Here is a 17,798-nt window from a genome sequence, read left to right on the forward strand (position 1 = left end):
TCCCTTACAGCCTGAATTCACTATCGCAGGCGTCTGGCATCTGTTTTACTATTCTGCCTTCAGGCACGCTGACACGATGTGCAATCCAGCATACAGTATAAACCACAGCTCTGTCTTCCAAAATAAGCAGACTTTTCTCTGTAGTCTAACTTGTTTATTTGTGAAGAGTATAGAACATGCACGGTAAAACTACAAGGAATACAAATAACATGCATAAGTATTGGGCAGATGATCACAGCTAACACAATCACAGAAGTGTACATTGAGATGCAAACATTACATAGGAATACATTAGTTTATGATTACATTTACTGAGTACTGGCAACTAAAGGGTTAATGACATCTCTTGGCTGCTAGACAGTAAATAACACCTCTCTGAATCACTGCATTGCAAGAAAACACTGACTCTCACCAGATATGCTTTAACTGGGTAGTGACTCAAATAGAGAAGTTGCAGGAAAAACAAAGGTTACACAGGAGGACAAAATAACATGTGCATCCTATGAGATCCACAGAAGCAAAATGGCCCTTCTTCATCCCAGAATACACTTGTTTGTTCCCACAAAGCATTGCTTCAATCCCACAGTGCATTGCTTATGTTAAAGGCACAGACTATATAATGCTATCAGAAAGCACTGCTATAAATTCAGCCACCAATAGATGGTGCTATAATTAACCCAGCACAAAATACAGAACATTATTTGCCCTATTAAGAGGGCAGAACACGAGGCATTGATGGCATTTAGATGAGCTATGTCTAATTGATGAGGATCTGTCCTCTACCTTTCTCACTTATGCCTAGAAAGACGAGACATAGACGTAAATGGTGCTGAATTGCTATTCTTACACGGTGTTGAGTCAGGAGTGGCCCATTTTACCCATTAGTGTAGTTTGTAGTGCTTGAACCAACAGGCACTGATTATATTTTTTTCATCAATATACCAATTGTAAAAGTAGAAAAATTACTGAAATATAAAATCTTTGGAATTGTGAAGCATATAATACATTACAGTATAACAGTACATAGTCTCTCTCCCCTGGTATATGATACTAGTCCTTTGCCAGCTGCATGTTCCTGCATTAACCAGAGCTGTAAAAAGAGAACCTGTCAGCACAGCGAGTTAAAGTAAAGACATGGCAAAATTTCAAGCAGGAGGCAAGTCATTGAAAAAGCAGTGATATGTCTTTCAAATATCGAAGGCAATAGGAGGAGAAGACACATTTTACAGTCCCGCCCCTGCGCACCAAAATCCAATTAGCAGAAAACTACACAAAGAAGATTCACAAAGCAGATTTCTTCATCAACGGTATCAATTGAATCTGCATATTAGCCCCATTATGGCCATGTCTTTACTTTAACTTGCAAAATTGTGCTGAGAGGCTATCTTTAAGAGTCTACAAGCTTACTAGATACTATGCTTTACTTAGTTTAGATTTTTATGAATATATTTACGAAAAAAAAAAAATTCTATTTGTTTAATTGGAATTTGTCATCAGTTGGATGAAGTCCAGGCATCACATTTTTTAAAGGAAATTATAGCGCTCAATTACTATGTGGCTTTTGGATCCAGCTACGGCAAATTAAAATAAATGTCCCGGTCTACAATTTCCATTTCGAGATCTGGGAAGGAGAATGAATGAATGATTCTTTGATTTAAGCTGAAGGAATTTCTATAGGGCTCTGTAAAACCTAGCTGTCAATTTACACTTATGGCATGCATTTTGTAGATTACATCAGTTCACATAAAACAACATTATGTAGATTTTTGCCATGTACAACTTACTGTAACCTTTTTGTGATTACATAAAATGTTAAAATACTCTATAAGATTATGTGACAGTGTTCAGGTATTGCAGCAGCTCCCATTGACTGATGTTTCTTTAATTATTGTATTATAAATTACCAAAAAGAGTCTTTAGAATAGTGTAAACTAGAAGAAAATGTAATGTTTCCCATTATTCATTGCTTGAAGATGCATTTGCCACTCACAGATCATTAAAGGGATTGTCTTGTCAGAAAATATTGAGGGCCTATCCATAGGCTGCTATCCTATAAAATGCCGCTGTGAATCTCTGATAGCGTCACTTACAGTGCGCTGCCTGGGGGAGTACCATTGTACTTGTCCAATCACCACCCCAGCCACGGGATCATAGAGTTCCTAAGGGTTGTATCACAGCTGGGCGTCTTCTGAAAACTGTGGCTGGATTTCATAGGAGTCCATGATTTTTTTGGCTATACATAACAATACCGTGGTATTGTATTGTATAGTACAAATAATTATTGGCAGTTGCAAGTCCCCTAAGTGAACTAATTAACACAGTGAAAATTAAAAAAATAAATACGAAAAATAAAAAATATATAAAAGATCAAAAAATCTGCCATTTCCATCATTAAAATTAAGGAAATGTTTTAAAAACAGTGACACGTCTTAAAAAGTTCAATTTATCAAAGTATAACTTTGATGGCAAAATTGCATTTTTTGGTAGCTGCAACACAGCAAAAAATGCAATAATAACTGATCAATACGTCCTAGCTACCCTAAAATGGTATTGATAAAAATTTCAGCTTCTCTGGCAAAAGACTAGTACTCACACAGCTTCATTGACCAAATAATGAAAATGTGACGGGTCTTGAAATCTAGCGACCCAAGTTAACTTTTCTTAATGTACTTTTGAATTTTTTTTCACTGCCACAGAAAAAAATATTATGCTGTATAATCGTACTGCTGTGGAGAATCATATTGTGAGGTCATTTTTGCCATATAATGAACACAGTGAAAATAAAATCCAAGAAAACAATTTCGGAATTGCAGGTTTTTTTGCAATTGGAATTTTTCTCCAGTTTGACACTACATTGCATGGTAAAACAGATGGTGTCTTTCAAATTGCAACTTATCCCACGATAAACCACGCCCAGCTATAAAACGAAAGAGCAAAAGAAAAAACGGAAAATCAAATGGTTGGGAAGGGATTCAAGAGGTTGTCTTGTTAAGACTAGACATAGATCTGAGATCCCTTTCAGGGAGTCAAAACTGGTAGCCGCTGTAATACAAAGACTGCCATTTGCTTGACTGAGCCCTACGGGGAAATGTTTGGCTGCTGCTGCTGTTTACCACAGGAAAGTTACAGTAACTGCTTTCTGGCAGTGCCGGGTGTGGGATTTCCCGAAGCGCCACATTTTGAAAAGTTATGTCACCTTATGAGAGCCCTCTTTAAGTTATCTAGAGTCATCAAAGTATTCTTTTTACATAATACTTTGCTCTTTTAATGATATAATACAATTGTATACAATAGTGCAATTTTAAAGCAATAATCATTTTAATGTAATAGTCCAGTTTTATGTACCTGATATGCAAGATGTGGTCTAATAGTGTATTAACTACTATTTCTAATTGTCAGAATTTTTATCGTCAAGCCACGGTTAGATCAAGAAGTTGAATAAGATGTTCCACAAGAGTGCTGTTTGAGTCCCAGGTTTCTTTCAATGTGTACAGCAGATTTTTAAAGCTGTAGCTATAGACAGTATAAAAATAACATTTGTACCTAACAACTGGGTCTGAGGATGCCCAAAGGCCCTTTTGTCACATTAGAATACACCAGTATTATTACAAGCAGAAGGAAAAGAGGTATTAAAAGAGGTTTTCCTCCAATAAAGCCTATACGCACCTCCCGTGACAGCACCGTTCCCGCAGTGTAGGCACTTGCAGTCCCCGGGGCTCTCGTGCAGTGTTGTGACACGTGACTCTGGTGCCCAGTCAGTGCTGGTGTCACTGTCCCTGCCTTTGGACAAATTGATCATGAAGAAGAAATTCAGGCTGCAGCCGATCCTGGACTTTCTGTTCATTTTCGATTTGTCCGAAGGTTGGGACATCGATGACAGCGCTGATTGGGCATCGGCGTCACGTGTCACAGCACCGCACAATGCCCCAGAGAGAGCGAGTGCTGACACTGTGGGAACAGTGCCGGCACAGAAGATGAGTATAGGCTTTATTATTTTATCGGGGCACAGCGGGGGGTATGATGGCTACTTGGACAACTTCTTTAAGGTATGAACTTAATTACCATGAAAGTGCATGTACTTAAATGCCATTACCGGTAGTTTGATGTATAAAATCTTAATGAAAGGTCCCTAGAATATGTGTGCAGGTTATATTGTGAAATCTAAAGATCCACCATAGTACACGATTTGACAGGTGTCATTTTCATGTACAATATGATACGTTATCTTTACTACTTCATACTTTTTTTTTCAGCTTTTGCTGCTAAATTTGAATACAAAGCCGTCTTCAGTGGATCATCTGTGGATATCATGACTTTAAGTAAATCTGTTCCTGATCTGAGAAAGTTTACTGTGTGCACCTATATAAAACTCGCTTCTTCTGAACCTTGGACTGCTTTCACATACAAACTAAGCACATCTTCCATCAATGCCTATGAAATTGGCGTTCTTGGCGACAGCAGTAGCTTGAAAATATGGATGTTTGGCACACAGATAAATGTGTTTGAAAAACTAAACCTGCATACTTGGTACGAGCTCTGCATTACATGGGATAGCAAAGATGAATACATGGGATTTTATCTTGATGGTACTCTAAAAGAGAAACAGAAACTGGAGAATATAACCAAACTCATTGGAGGCGGCAATGTCGTCCTTGGCTCCTCGACCTTTCAAGAATTAAATTCCTCTGTGTCGGTTAGGTTGATTGGAGAGATCTATATGTTCAGGATGTGGAACACAGCACAAACTTCCTATTTCCAGAAGTGCACTGACGGGAATGTTATAAAGTGGAATAAAGATGACTGGATCTACAGCCCAAGCGTAATGCAGCAAGACTCCTCTCTGCACTGCGGTAAGTCTCTTCACATCTGCTCTTCATTTATTTCCTGACATCCCAAGATGACGATATTATAAATTCCACTGATTTTTTACAATTTTGTTGTAGAGCAGAACAAATAATTTACAGATATCGGTTAATATTGAAAGCCCTAGCTTCACAAACAAGAAAAAAAAATAAAAATCATCAAACTTGCAGGGTATTTTTCACATTTCCAATTTTTTTTTGCATGTTATGTATAACACGAGCACTATGTATCCCATATTCTATTGATTCTGATAGAATATGGGATGATATAGTGTGCTAACAGGTATCATATAGCAGAATGTCAGCGATGAGCATGATTACAGCGCCGCTCACTGTGCACTGGTACTGCACCAATCACTGGAAGGAGGTGACGTGAACTTCATTTTCTCCCAGCAGCTGCACTTCCATCGACACTGTCGTAAATCATTGTATCAGCATTATCATTGTGGCTGCATGTAAATACCGTTTGTTTGTTTTCTGACTCGTAACAAATTAGCATAAACTCATGAATTTTTTTCATTACATCAGTCAAAACAAATCAGCAGAGCCTAAGTCTGTGATCACAATTTTTGACGCTGCATATTTTCACTGCATTGAAATCGTCTTACAGTGCCAGGAAACTGGTTGGGAGTCATAGGAATCTCGTGCCCACTGTGCTTTCTTATTCACTCAGCATTAATTGGCCTGCGGTGTTTGTTTCAAATCCGTAATATATCAGTTTCTCTGGCGGGTACACTGCATTTTATGTGCACATTTTCCCCATAGATTTACATTAGGTGCTGAAAGTCCACAGGTAAAAAATGCACATATGTTTCCACTGCGGAAACGCATCAAAAACGCATTTAATCCACAGATGACTATATCAGTAAAGTTTTATCAAAGCCAAACACCTGGAAGTATCAAAATCAAAGCAGCTTTATTTAAAACATGACAAAAATGCACGATCAAAAATGTGATAAAAACGCACTCTAAAGAACAATCAAAAAAAACAAATTACCTAATTTACTTAAAATAGGTGCAGAAATTCTGCATCATCAACAATTCACCAAAAGCTCATCTTGGGAATGTAGCTTCATTGGATTTTTCTGCTACTTTTTGAGGAAATTGTGGGCATAACTCTAGTCCCTTTCCTCAAACCACTAAGAATGGCTTTATATAAAAAGATGACATAACATATTTATAAACAAGTGTTATTTTGCCACTGATTTTCGGTTGGTGGAAAGGATCAGTATAATGTGTGCTAAGCTAATAAATATCGGTGCATGGACCGAAATGAATGTGATATACAACTGAGAAGCAGAATAATCTCTTTTTCTCTTATAAAGACGTGGTTTTGGTCTCACCTTTGACTAGACATTATTGTCAAAGTTGGAAATGTCGCACATACATAAAATAAGTAACGTCACACCAAACTGAAAATTACAAGCAATTAGAACAACATGCAAAAATATTAGCAACTTTGTATTAGGGCAGTCTCACACGTCCAGATAATTCCGGTACCGGAGCTATGCGTGTCCGTGTGTTCGTGTGGATACGTGGTACATCCGTGTGGCAACCGTGTGCCGCATCAGGATCGTGTATACGGATGGCCACTGGGGAAGAAGCGCTACAGTAAGCATTGTTCCCCGGCAGCTGGTGCTGAACGCCACTGTCATTCTTTTCTCCTGCTGTGCCGGCAACGGCGAGCAGTAGAGAAAGAATGAATGAAAACCTGAATTGAGTTCCCCCTCTGTTTGCGAACCAAACCGGCAAAACTCACAGCTGGGTATGCTATTCTCAGGCTGGTATGGGGCCATTGATCTTGGCCCCTCCTGGCCTAAAAACAGCAGCCCACAGCTGCCCAGAAAAGGCGCATCTATTAGATGTGCCTATTCTGGAGCTTTGTAGGGTTCTTCCCACTTGCCCTGTAGGGGTGGCAAGTGGGGTCAAAAGGGGTTAATGTCACCTTTCTATTGTAAGGTGACATTAAGCCCGGATTAGTAATGGAGAGGTGTCAATAAGACACCTCTCCATTACTAATCCTAGAGTTATTCAAGGGTTAAATAAACACACACAATAAGAACAAAGTATTTTAATGAAAGAATACACCACACACAGTGTTTAAAACTTTATTATATTTCTAATTCCATATCCACTCCATCGTTCTCCTGTAAAAAATTGTAAATTAATAAAACAACAATATCTATACCTGTCCAGCGCTCAGACATGTCCCATGGTGTAAATCCATCTCGGGGGGTTAATCAGTTTACAGGCGGAGCGCTGCTAATGCAACCGCTCTGACTGTAAACTACTGGGGAATGAATGGAAGCAGCGCGCACAGGCTCTGTGACGTCACCGCTAGTTACTGAGCATGCGCCGGCTGCTTCCATTCATTGCAGCATGTCAGTTCTTTAGCGTGTTTGTGCCGGCAACGGCGAGCAGGAGAGAAAGAATGAATGAAAACCTGAATTGAGTTCCCCCTCTGTTTGCGAACCAACCCGGCAAAACTCACAGCTGGGGATGCTATTCTCAAGCTGGTATGGGGCCATTGATCTTGGCCCCTCCCGGCCTAAAAACAGCAGCCCACAGCTGCCCAGAAAAGGCGCATCTATTAGATGCGCCTATTCTGGAGCTTTGTAGGGTTCTTCCCACTTGCCCTGTAGGGGTGGCAAGTGGGGTCATAAGGGGTTAATGTCACCTTTCTATTGTAAGGTGACATTAAGCCCGGATTAGTAATGGAGAGGTGTCAATAAGACACCTCTCCATTACTAATCCAAGAGTTATTAAAGGGTTAAATAAACACACACACAATAAGAACAAAGTATTTTAATGAAAGAATACACCGCACACAGTGTTTAAAACTTTATTATACTCCTAATTCCATATCGACTCCATCGTTCTCCTGTAAAAAATTGTAAATTAATAAAACAACAATATCTATACCTGTCCAGCGCTCAGACACGTCCCATGGTGTAAATCCATCTCAGGGGTTAATCAGTTTACAGGCGGAGCGCTGCTAATGCAACCGCTCTTACTGTATACTACTGGGGAATGAATGGAAACAGCGCGCACAGGCTCTGTGATGTCACCGCTAGTTACTGAGCATGCGCCGGCTGCTTCCATTCATTGCATCATGTCAGTTCTTTACCGTGTTTGTAGCATTTTCATTAATTCCAATGAATGGTGAAAAGCGCATAGGAAAAAAAGGAATCAAAGTGACCTGCAGCAAATACTTACCTTGTGCACATATCCCAGGCTTTGACATGCTGCAGATTGGAAACTGCTTAAAATCTGCAAGGAAAAAATAAGCAAAATGTGCATGCGGTTTCTGAAATCTCTTTCATTTTGGTACATAAGGATGTTTCAGGGCGCTTCCTTCACAGGATTCTTAACCCAATTTGGATTAAGAGGGTTATATAGCCAAAGAACCAAGTATCTCTGATGTTGAATCAGATGATATTTTATTTGCTATGTACAGCAAATAAAAAACTTTATAAAAGACAATAAAAACGTACTACAGACACAATGCGTTTTGGCCCTGTAGACCTTCATCATGTCTATAATAAAATGATTTTGTTAGAAGCTATTTATACCCCATTTTCATTACTAATGGGTGTGGTTGTACTAACTGAGGAACGTAGCCCAGGGTTAAAACAATATGGAAGCTCTTCCAGTCTCAGTGGTGGACATTGCAGACCCTCACACAGGTCTCCTCTATCCAGATGACTGATGAAGGTCAGGTATCGACCGAAACGTCTCTTATTTTTCTGGAATTTTTACATTCAAGAAATAAGTTCTTGAATACACCTTTATGAGTGCCAAGTATTTCTTCTCGAGCAGGGTACATTCATTTTTAGTGTTTCCACAGTATATGCAATTTTTTACCTGAAAATTTTCAACATCTAATGCAATTCAATGGGTAAAATCAGCAGACTTAAAAAAAAAAAAAAAAAAACAGAACAGTTTAGGCCACGTTCACACGTTCAGTATTGGTCAGTTTTTTACATCAGTATTAATAAGCCAAAACCAGTAGTGGAACAATCAGAGGAAACGTATAACAGAAACACGTCACCACTTCTGTATTTATTGGAACTGTAGACACTGTTTTGTTTTGTTTTTTCGCAGTGTCAAAACTCATTGTGGGAATTTAAAGGGATACTCCGGGGAGATTACGAAAAATTGGACTGTCCCTGGCCTCACACACTAAAAGGGCAGTTTCACACGTCTAGATAATTCCGGTACCGGAAAAAACGGTACTGGAGCTATCCGTGTCCTTGTGTCCGTGTGGATACGTAGGCCATCCGTGTGCTATCCGTATGTCCGTGTGTACCATCCGTGTGCTGTCCGTATGCTGTCCGTGTATTGGAAAAATTTGTTTCAATGTTAACCCTTTGACTTTTAAAAACGCACACGGACAGCATCCGTGTGCGGTACGTGTTTACATGGACCCATTGACTTGTATGGGTCCGTGTGATCCATGCTGTTGCAAAAAAAACGGACATGTCAGCGTGTTTTGCACACGGACACACGGTCCGTGAAAACACGCTGACATCTGCATAGACACATTCATTAGAATGTGTCTACATGTGTCAGTGTCTCCAGTACGTGAGAAAACTGTCACTACACGTACCGGAGACACTGACGTCTGAAACTGGCCTAAAGATGAGATGCCCAATGCAGTTTTGTGATACAGTTTTATGATCACCTCAGACTGCGAACAGGGAGCCATTATCAGGGGGCTGGTATGAAAGAAGCTGCTTATTAGTGCACTGCTCACCCCTCGTCTTCGACATTACAGCAGTGTGTGGCTCACCGCTGTTATCAGCCAGTCTCCTGATAATAGCTGTGTCTCTGCAGAAAACGGGGTGTAACTGCACCCCCTTTTCTCAGGATGGCTGCTCCTTACAGTGTGGAGCTGCACACTGGTGTATGATGTAATGGCCCATATGGGAGGGGGGAGCAGTGAGGAGCAGCTCCTGTCACACGGAATTATAAGGGATATAAAGATCATATAACTGCACTGTTCATCTCATCTTTATAGTTTATGAGGGCAGGAACAATACAAAAATGATTTATCTCCCAGGAATACCCCTTTAACCTTACTCTCATAACTTACATCCCAGGAAGAGAAGGTAAAATGAATGCTACATCTGCATCAATCTATTCCCCATGATCAGAGTATACTTATACATTTATTATCATCAGTACTCTTACCATTAAAATAAGTGTAGATTTTGGGCAATGTAAGTCACACTCTTAAGTAAATTTTGTACAATCCATCTTTAGGTGCTGTTATTTTTTCTTGTCTGATGTAATCATACCTTACAAACGTTCAGGAATGCTATTGAATGGTACATTTCTGGGTTGAGGTCAACAGACCGCATACTAAAACCACAATGATGATATCATTTCAAACTCTGCTAATTAAAACCAAAACTGACTCAAATATTCTTGACTGGCAAAGCAGACAAAAAAAGGCCTCTGAGGGATTTAGGTACAATTTGGTAAAGTAACATTATGTGATGTTATGAATACAGACGCATATTCAGTAGAATAGGTCACTTCTTTCAGCATTTTTATACCCATAGTAAGAAATGAGTAAGTGCAAAAATTCAGCAAAAAGCAAGTATCAGGTTTAGCTAAGTTTTTATTGAGAAAAGCAGGTAGAGCAGTATATGAAACCCATTTATTTTTGTGATTTTTTTCCCCAGTATAAACCATAATGTCTTGGGTTCCTCCCCTGACCATGGCAGTTAGGATTAGTACAGTTTAATTAAATTAGTGATGTGTACAAAGTAAACGTTGGCTGACAGAATCCTCATACACCAGTGGCCGCTCTGTGCAGACTCGTAGTGACCCCCAACAAGGTACAAGACAACACATGTCACGGGGTTACCGCAACAGAACAGAGCTGGAAGACCGCAGCGTCTGACAGCTCCTGCTTTGCCGCTGAGAAGAAGCACTTCTCCGGCATATTAAGGGTGTTTGTTTTCTTTCAGCAGGACAGGTGTTAATCTGCCATATGGAAATCCCTGCTAACAGCTGTGCTTGGTTAACCACTCCTCTCCTATAAAAGCTAGGTCTGCTGGCAGGGCCGGACTGGGACTAAAATTCAGCCCTGGCATTTGAAGTTACACAGGCCCACTAGTCACATGGTGACTATATAATATTTTTGTACACTTGTAGGTTATAAGAAGTAAGAGATTAACACGACTATATAACATGTAGTCACAGCTGTGCCCAGTATTTCAGCTCAGTCCTATTTATTGCTTTTAGGTACAGTACTCCTCCCAAAGCTCTGTCCCCTTTTGTATGCACGATGACAGAATTCCTGGCAGAACTGCTATCATACCTCCCAACTTTTGAAGAAGGGAAAGAGGAACAAAGACCGCGGCGCGCTACTGCGCTCCGCTGCAAATTTTAGGCCACACCCCGGTCACACCCATTTCACAACTAGTCGCACCCATTTAGCAGTGCTGATCACACTGACTGGTACTGAGGGCACAGTGGCTGGCATTATGGGCACACTGACTGGCACTAAGGAAGAGAGAAAACAGAGAGAGAGAGAAAAAAGAAAACAGAGAGAGAAAGAAAGGAGAGCGAGAGAGAAAGAAAGAACAGAGAGAGAGACAGAGAGAGAAAGAAAGAAGTAAATAAAAGAAAGAACAGACCGAAAGAGAGGAAAGAAAAAGAAAGAGGGGAAAGAAAGAACAGAGAGAGAGAAAGAAAAAAGAAAGATTAGAGAGGGAAAGAAAGAACAGAGAGAGAGAAAGAAAATGAGGGAAAGACAGAACAGAGAATGAGAAAGAACAGAGAAAGAAAGAAACAGAGAGAAAGAAATAAAGAAATATTCTATAAAGATACTATAGCAGCCCAGCTCCCATTGTAATGCCCACCTGAGCCTCCCGATGCAGGACATATCATGATCCGCTCACATGGTCGGCATCCCGATTCCAAGGCGATCCTGCTGTCTGCACTGTCGGAGGAGGACATGATGATGGATCTGAAGCATTCCTAGTTCCGTCACAATCTCCTCATGAAATTATCTAATTTCCGGTCAGCTTCCAGCACATCACTTCAGGTGGAACGTCATGTGCGAGTTTTAAAATGCTCCTCGGGGCTCTGCCGTGTACTCATGTGTCCGTGGGAAAAGCACGCTTTGTATGCTTCGTACACACTTGGCTCCGCTCCGTTCATCCCGTACACATATGGCTCCACTCCGTACACACGCGGCTCCGGTCCGTACACCTCGTACACGCGCGGCTCCGGTCCGTACACCTCGTACGCGTGCGGCTCCGCTCCGTACACCTCGTAAACGCACGGCGCGGCTCCGCTCCGTACACACGCGGCTCCTCTCCATACACCTCCGGCTCCGCTCCGTACACCTCGTACACTCGGCTCCATTCCGTACACCCCGTACACACACGGCTCCGTACACCTCGTACACACGCGGCTCCTCTCCGTACACCTCGTACACACGCGGCTCTGCTCCGTACACCTTGTACACACGCGGCTCCGCTCCATACACCTCGTACACACATGCGACTCCACTCCGTACACCTCGTACACATCTGTTTCCGCTCCGTACACCTCGTACACACACGGCTCCGCTCCGTACACCTCGCTCGTACACACACGGCTCCTCTACGTACACCTCGTACACACACAGCTCTGCTACATCTATCCTGTAAACCCCTCCTGACCCCACACATACTTCCCTCATCCAGCACTATGACAACCAGCACAGCTGAGTCCTGCAGACACCAAGAGGCAGGGCTGTGCGCACAGGACCTGTGATGAGGTCACAGGAGGGGCGGAGTCAGGGGGTCACATGATCAGGGGTCTGGACAAAGGCTCCTGATCATGTGACCCCTGACTCCTCCCCTCCTGTGACCTCATCAAAGGTCCTGTGTACAGAGAAGAGAGCAGGCAAGCGACGCTGTGAGTGGCTGCGGGGGGGGGTCTCATGCTAGGGCGTGGATGGAGTGTGTGGGGGGGGCGTGGATGGAGTCCGTGGGGGGGCGAGGATGGAGTGCGTGGGGGGGAGGTCTCATGCTAGGGCGAGAATGGAGTGCCAGTGGCCGCATCAGCTGTCAAGCGGCCAGCGGCCAGATATGATTGGGCCCACGGCCCACATGACAGCGGCCCAGTTGGGTATATTACCAATCCGGGCCTGTCTGCTGGCCAGATCCTTGTCTGAGTTAGCACTTGCTACATAGATCTGGAGAAGGAGAAGCTGGTGTTTGGAGTGCAGGAGGAATTTATTGTGCGACTGGTGCTTGGCTTATATGCTTGGAAATTCCTCATCCCATCCTGCTTTATTTTCTTCCCCTGTCCTTCACACCCTTTTGTATACCTCTGTGGTTTGTGAGAGTATTATTTGTTAGTGGAATTTTCTTTTACCCTTGTCTTGTTCCCCTGTCTGTCAGGTTTGTGTACTTCGGTGCACAGTAGCCCCTCTCTTCCCCGGGTGGGGGGAAGGGGACAGACGCAGGGCTGAAGCTAGGAGACAGGGCTAGGGCGGAGGCCCGGCGTCCTCGCCATCTGAGGTATCCCAGGGAACAGGGCGACTTAGGGTGTCCCCTAGTGTTAGGGCCAGGAAAGGTGCCCCTGGTACCAGTTTACTTGTCAGCCTTCCGTCACAACTGTGCCACCTGTGGTAGCCTCACTGCTGCGCTGTAGGCCAGCTCTGTTTAGGTGCAGCCCTGTTTCCACTCTACTGCCATTTAGTGGAGCCTGCACCTACCTACATTGTAGCAGTGTGACAACACAATTTCAAAAAGATCCGAAGCACCAGAGGATTCTCATAGGGTTAAAACATAGCTTTTATTCCATTTTTATGGCAAAAGTAGAAAAATGAGGTAGATGTTGTGACATTTCGGCCTTAATAGGCCTTTTTCAAGCCAGACATACAGACAATAAAAAATCAGCCATAACATGGCTGACAAAGATGTGAAATTGAACAATACCTGACCAACTCAAGGGCTGACCAAAGTGTGAAAGTAAACTGTGCCCTACTAACTCTGTGCACTGCCAATTTCTTAGGTAAACTATTCCCGACCAATTCAACTCCCCTTGCTGCTTTTACATTTGCAGTTGTGGATTTTTTTCATGAGCTCATTTTAACTTTTATGTTTAGAATAGTCACTATTTTTCAGATATAAAAATCTTTTTCCGCTAAATAATGTGATCAAATTGCCTTTTTTTCCAAAATGGTTTTATGGTTTCACATACATCTTGCATTGGTGACCCAATACTTTGCATTGATCATGCTTCTGTGTTGGAAGCAAAGCTGAACTTTGGGATCCTGAAAACCGCAGAAAAAAACACAGCAAATCCTGTTTTTTCATAGGCAGATTCTCTACTGCCAAGAGAGCAGGTATTGCCTGCAGAAAAAAACACAACGTGTGAACATAGCCTCAGTCCATGCCTACCCTACTTTTACTGTGCTGTGGGATAGGAAAGACAGATGATGCTAGTTTAGTTTTTGTGTACCCCTTCACTCGCCATGTCATTATGTTGGCCATCTGAGGGAGGGAGGCAGCAGGAGACAAACAGAGAACAACAGGTAAGATGAGGGTACAGGAGAAAAAGATACTTTTATTGCCAGTGGGGAGGGTCACTTTAAAAGTGTACTGATTTTCTTTGTTTTATTTTTCGTTTTAACCCTTTAATGACAGAGCCAAAGATTTCAAATCTGACCAGTGTCACTTTGTGATAACTCTAGAACACTTCATCAGATTTAATTGATTTTCAGATTGTTTTTTTTGTGATACATTGTACTTTATGTTATTGGCAAATTTATGTCAATATTTTCAGCGCTTATTTATAAAATATCAGAAATTTGTAAAAATATTCTACAAATTAGCAATTTTCAAACTTGGAATGATTATTCCTTTAATCCAGACAGTCATTCCACATAAAATAATCATTAAATAACATTTACCTCGTGTGTGCTTTACATCAGCACCATTTTTAACCCCTTAGTGGCCAAACCAATTTTTTTAAATCTGACCATTGTCACTTTATCTGGTAATAACTCTGGAACACTGCAACATATTCCATTGATTTTGAGAATTTTTTTTTTGTGACACATGGTACTTTATGATAATGGTAAATTTAGGCTAATATGTTTCGCTGTTATTTCTAAAAATATTAGAAATTTTACCATAATTTCAAAAAAATATCCCTTTAAGGTCAGGGTCTGACTTGCCGTGTGCAATGCGAGAAACTCGTGTGAGTCTCTTGCATCAATATCCGGCACTGAGTGCTGGGACCGAAGTGGGCGGCTGCATAGAATTACATGCAGCCGCACACTCTGGTCACGAGTGCCAGCGGCAGTGCCGGATATTGATGCGAGAGACTCGCACGAGTTTCTCGCATTGCACACGCAAGTGTGACCCCGGCCTAATCCAGATAGTCATACCACACAAACAATAGTAAATAACATTTCCCTCATGTCTGCTTTACATCAGCATCATTTGTAAAATGTTGTTTAATTTTTTTCGCATTTTAGAAGGTTTAACAATTGTAGCAGCAATTTTTAGTTTTTTCAAGGAAATTTACAAAACCTATTTTTTTAGGGACCTATTCAGTTTTGAAGTGACGTTGGGGGACCTATTTATTGGAAACCCCAAAAAGTGATACCATTTTAAAACGGCACCCCTCAACAGATTCAAAATTGCTTTCAGGTAGTTTCTTAACCCTTCAGGTGCTTTTCAGGAATTAATGTAAAGTGGCATAAGAGGAATGAAAAAGTGTATTTTACCATCTAACTGCTGATAACTTCTGAACAGGCCACTGTAGCCGGCTGACTCTAAGGCCATTATTTGGCTATGAATTGCCATGGCAGACATCAGGACCACACGATCATGACCTCAGGGTGCCCATAGGGTTAAAGAGGGGGAACCACACTCTGTTAACCAATTAGATGCCGTTGTCACTATTGCCAGCATCATTGAAAAGGTTAAAAAGCCATGGTTCGTGCCAAAACGAATCAAGGCTGATACAACAAGGTGTCAGCTATAGTGTATAGTGGACAGCTGCTGTATTTTCACCCGTCGGGGGATGCTGTTGTCTAATATTCTGATATGTGAGGTCAGTAAAAGATGCATTGGTGGTCACTAAGGGGTTAAATTCTAAATTCTCTGATGATTAATATCTAGGTAAATATTAGATACTGATGTCAGAGCTCTGAATATGATTTATATAACTCCATCTGAAATGAATAGGAAATACGCATTTAATAAACTCCTAAACTTCCCCTAGTGGTGGCTGCAGCGACAATGGAGCTCTTACTGAGCATACAATCCGCAACTGACAACCGTCGCATGCTTGTAGAGCAGGGACTAGCCCAGCCCTTGAAACGGCGGTCACTGATGATGCTTCATTTCAATGTGGCTACACAGGCTCCAGCAGTGACCGCAGCCTTTGTCCCCCGATGATGTCTCATTTGGGTATCTATTTTGCACTTTTTCCCCAATAAGTACAGTAATACAGTGGGTGAAATAAGTATTGGACACGTCACTAATTTTCCAAGTAAATATATTTATAAAGGTTCTATTGACACCAGATGTCGGTAATAACCCATCAAAACCACACAGGAAAATAAATCAAACCATAGATGTACATAAATGATGTTTTATGTCTAATATTGTGAAATGACACAGGGAAAAATTGTTACATATGAACAAAGAGAGTTGCAAAAAGGCGTGGAAATTCATGACACCAGCTGAAATCTATCAGTAACTAGAAAGCAATCCTGCCACATAGTGAAAAATAATATCAGCTGGGTCAGAAAAGGTGTCTCATTACCAAGGTGCCACACACGAAACATCTCATGATGGGCACATCAGTGAGCTGTCTCATGACCTTGCAACCTAGAAATATATTTACTTGGAAAATTTATATCCAAATATTAAACTGATGTGAAATCATCATTATATATTGTGAAACGAAATTACATATATTTATAGTAATGAGTATTAGCACTCCTGAGGCGTAAGTTATTTCCATGTCTTAACACTGCATGAAGTTATGTCCCATGCTTACAGCAATGACGATATTTACATAGCTAAATTAACTAGTTCTATCCACCATTGCTGAAAAAAACAAAACCTTAAAAGGGAACCCATCATTTCCTTTGTAGCATGTAAACTGCCCCCCAATGCGTTGCTAGAGATGTGATGTGCATCACTAACATTTTATTTCTGTCACGACTGCGGCCGCTGACGCGGCCCAGCAGGCCCCTCCCCCGGGGACACAATATGGACCCTCTATACCACAGAGGGGGGCCCGAGGCTACCCGAACTGTGGCAGCTGAGCATGTGGGCAAGGACACGTAGGACTTGATGACACCGCACATCTTCAGGTATAAAGAGCGTAAAGTTTACTAAAGAAAAGTCACACAGTACATAGACGAAACAGGATTATGCCAGGCTCCCAATTCCACACCTCCCAGAAGGGTACCACCCAGTGGACCCCAAGGCACCAACGGATCACCAAGGCACACATAGGCGGGGCATCAGGACACAGGCAGGACATAAGGGTACATGAGGACGTCAGGATAGGACATCAGGACACAGGCTGGACATCAGGACATCAGAGTCACCAGCAGACATCAGACAGGAGTTGTTCGGTTCCGGACATCCAACACGACCTACAGGCACCAATGCAGTCATCAAGCTCCAGGCAGCGGTCATCCGGTTCCAGAGTGTGGTCGTCAGGCTCTGGGCATCGGACCTAGGAAGGAACTCAAGTGCAATTGGTGCTAGAACCGCAGGATTGCTGGGCCTGCATGGAGCTAGCACCGGATGGTAGTCAGAGCTTAGGGTAGTAGATGCTCAGCAGTAACACTGGTTACAAGATACTCAGAGTCACTGGGTGTGAGGCTCCAAACACAGAGGGATTCCAGAAACATAACAGCATACACAGTTCAGACAGGGTCAGGTACAGGAC

At 42.0% G+C, this 17,798-nt stretch overlaps 1 protein-coding gene across 2 annotated transcripts in view; it reads left to right on the plus strand.

Moving 5' to 3' along the window:
• Positions 1 to 17,798, plus strand: part of ADGRG2 (adhesion G protein-coupled receptor G2) — a 231,688-nt gene that overhangs the window by 49,441 nt on the left and 164,449 nt on the right. For both annotated transcript variants that reach the window (XM_073565881.1, XM_073565882.1), the window contains exon 3: positions 4,254 to 4,850. In XM_073565881.1, the coding sequence (XP_073421982.1) occupies positions 4,254 to 4,850 (597 nt within the window). The remainder of the gene's footprint in view (positions 1 to 4,253; positions 4,851 to 17,798) is intronic.

This window comes from Dendrobates tinctorius, unplaced genomic scaffold (assembly GCF_039654945.1).
Source record: "Dendrobates tinctorius isolate UK_male_01 unplaced genomic scaffold, ASM3965494v1 ptg000016l, whole genome shotgun sequence".
Taxonomy (NCBI): domain Eukaryota; kingdom Metazoa; phylum Chordata; class Amphibia; order Anura; family Dendrobatidae; genus Dendrobates; species Dendrobates tinctorius.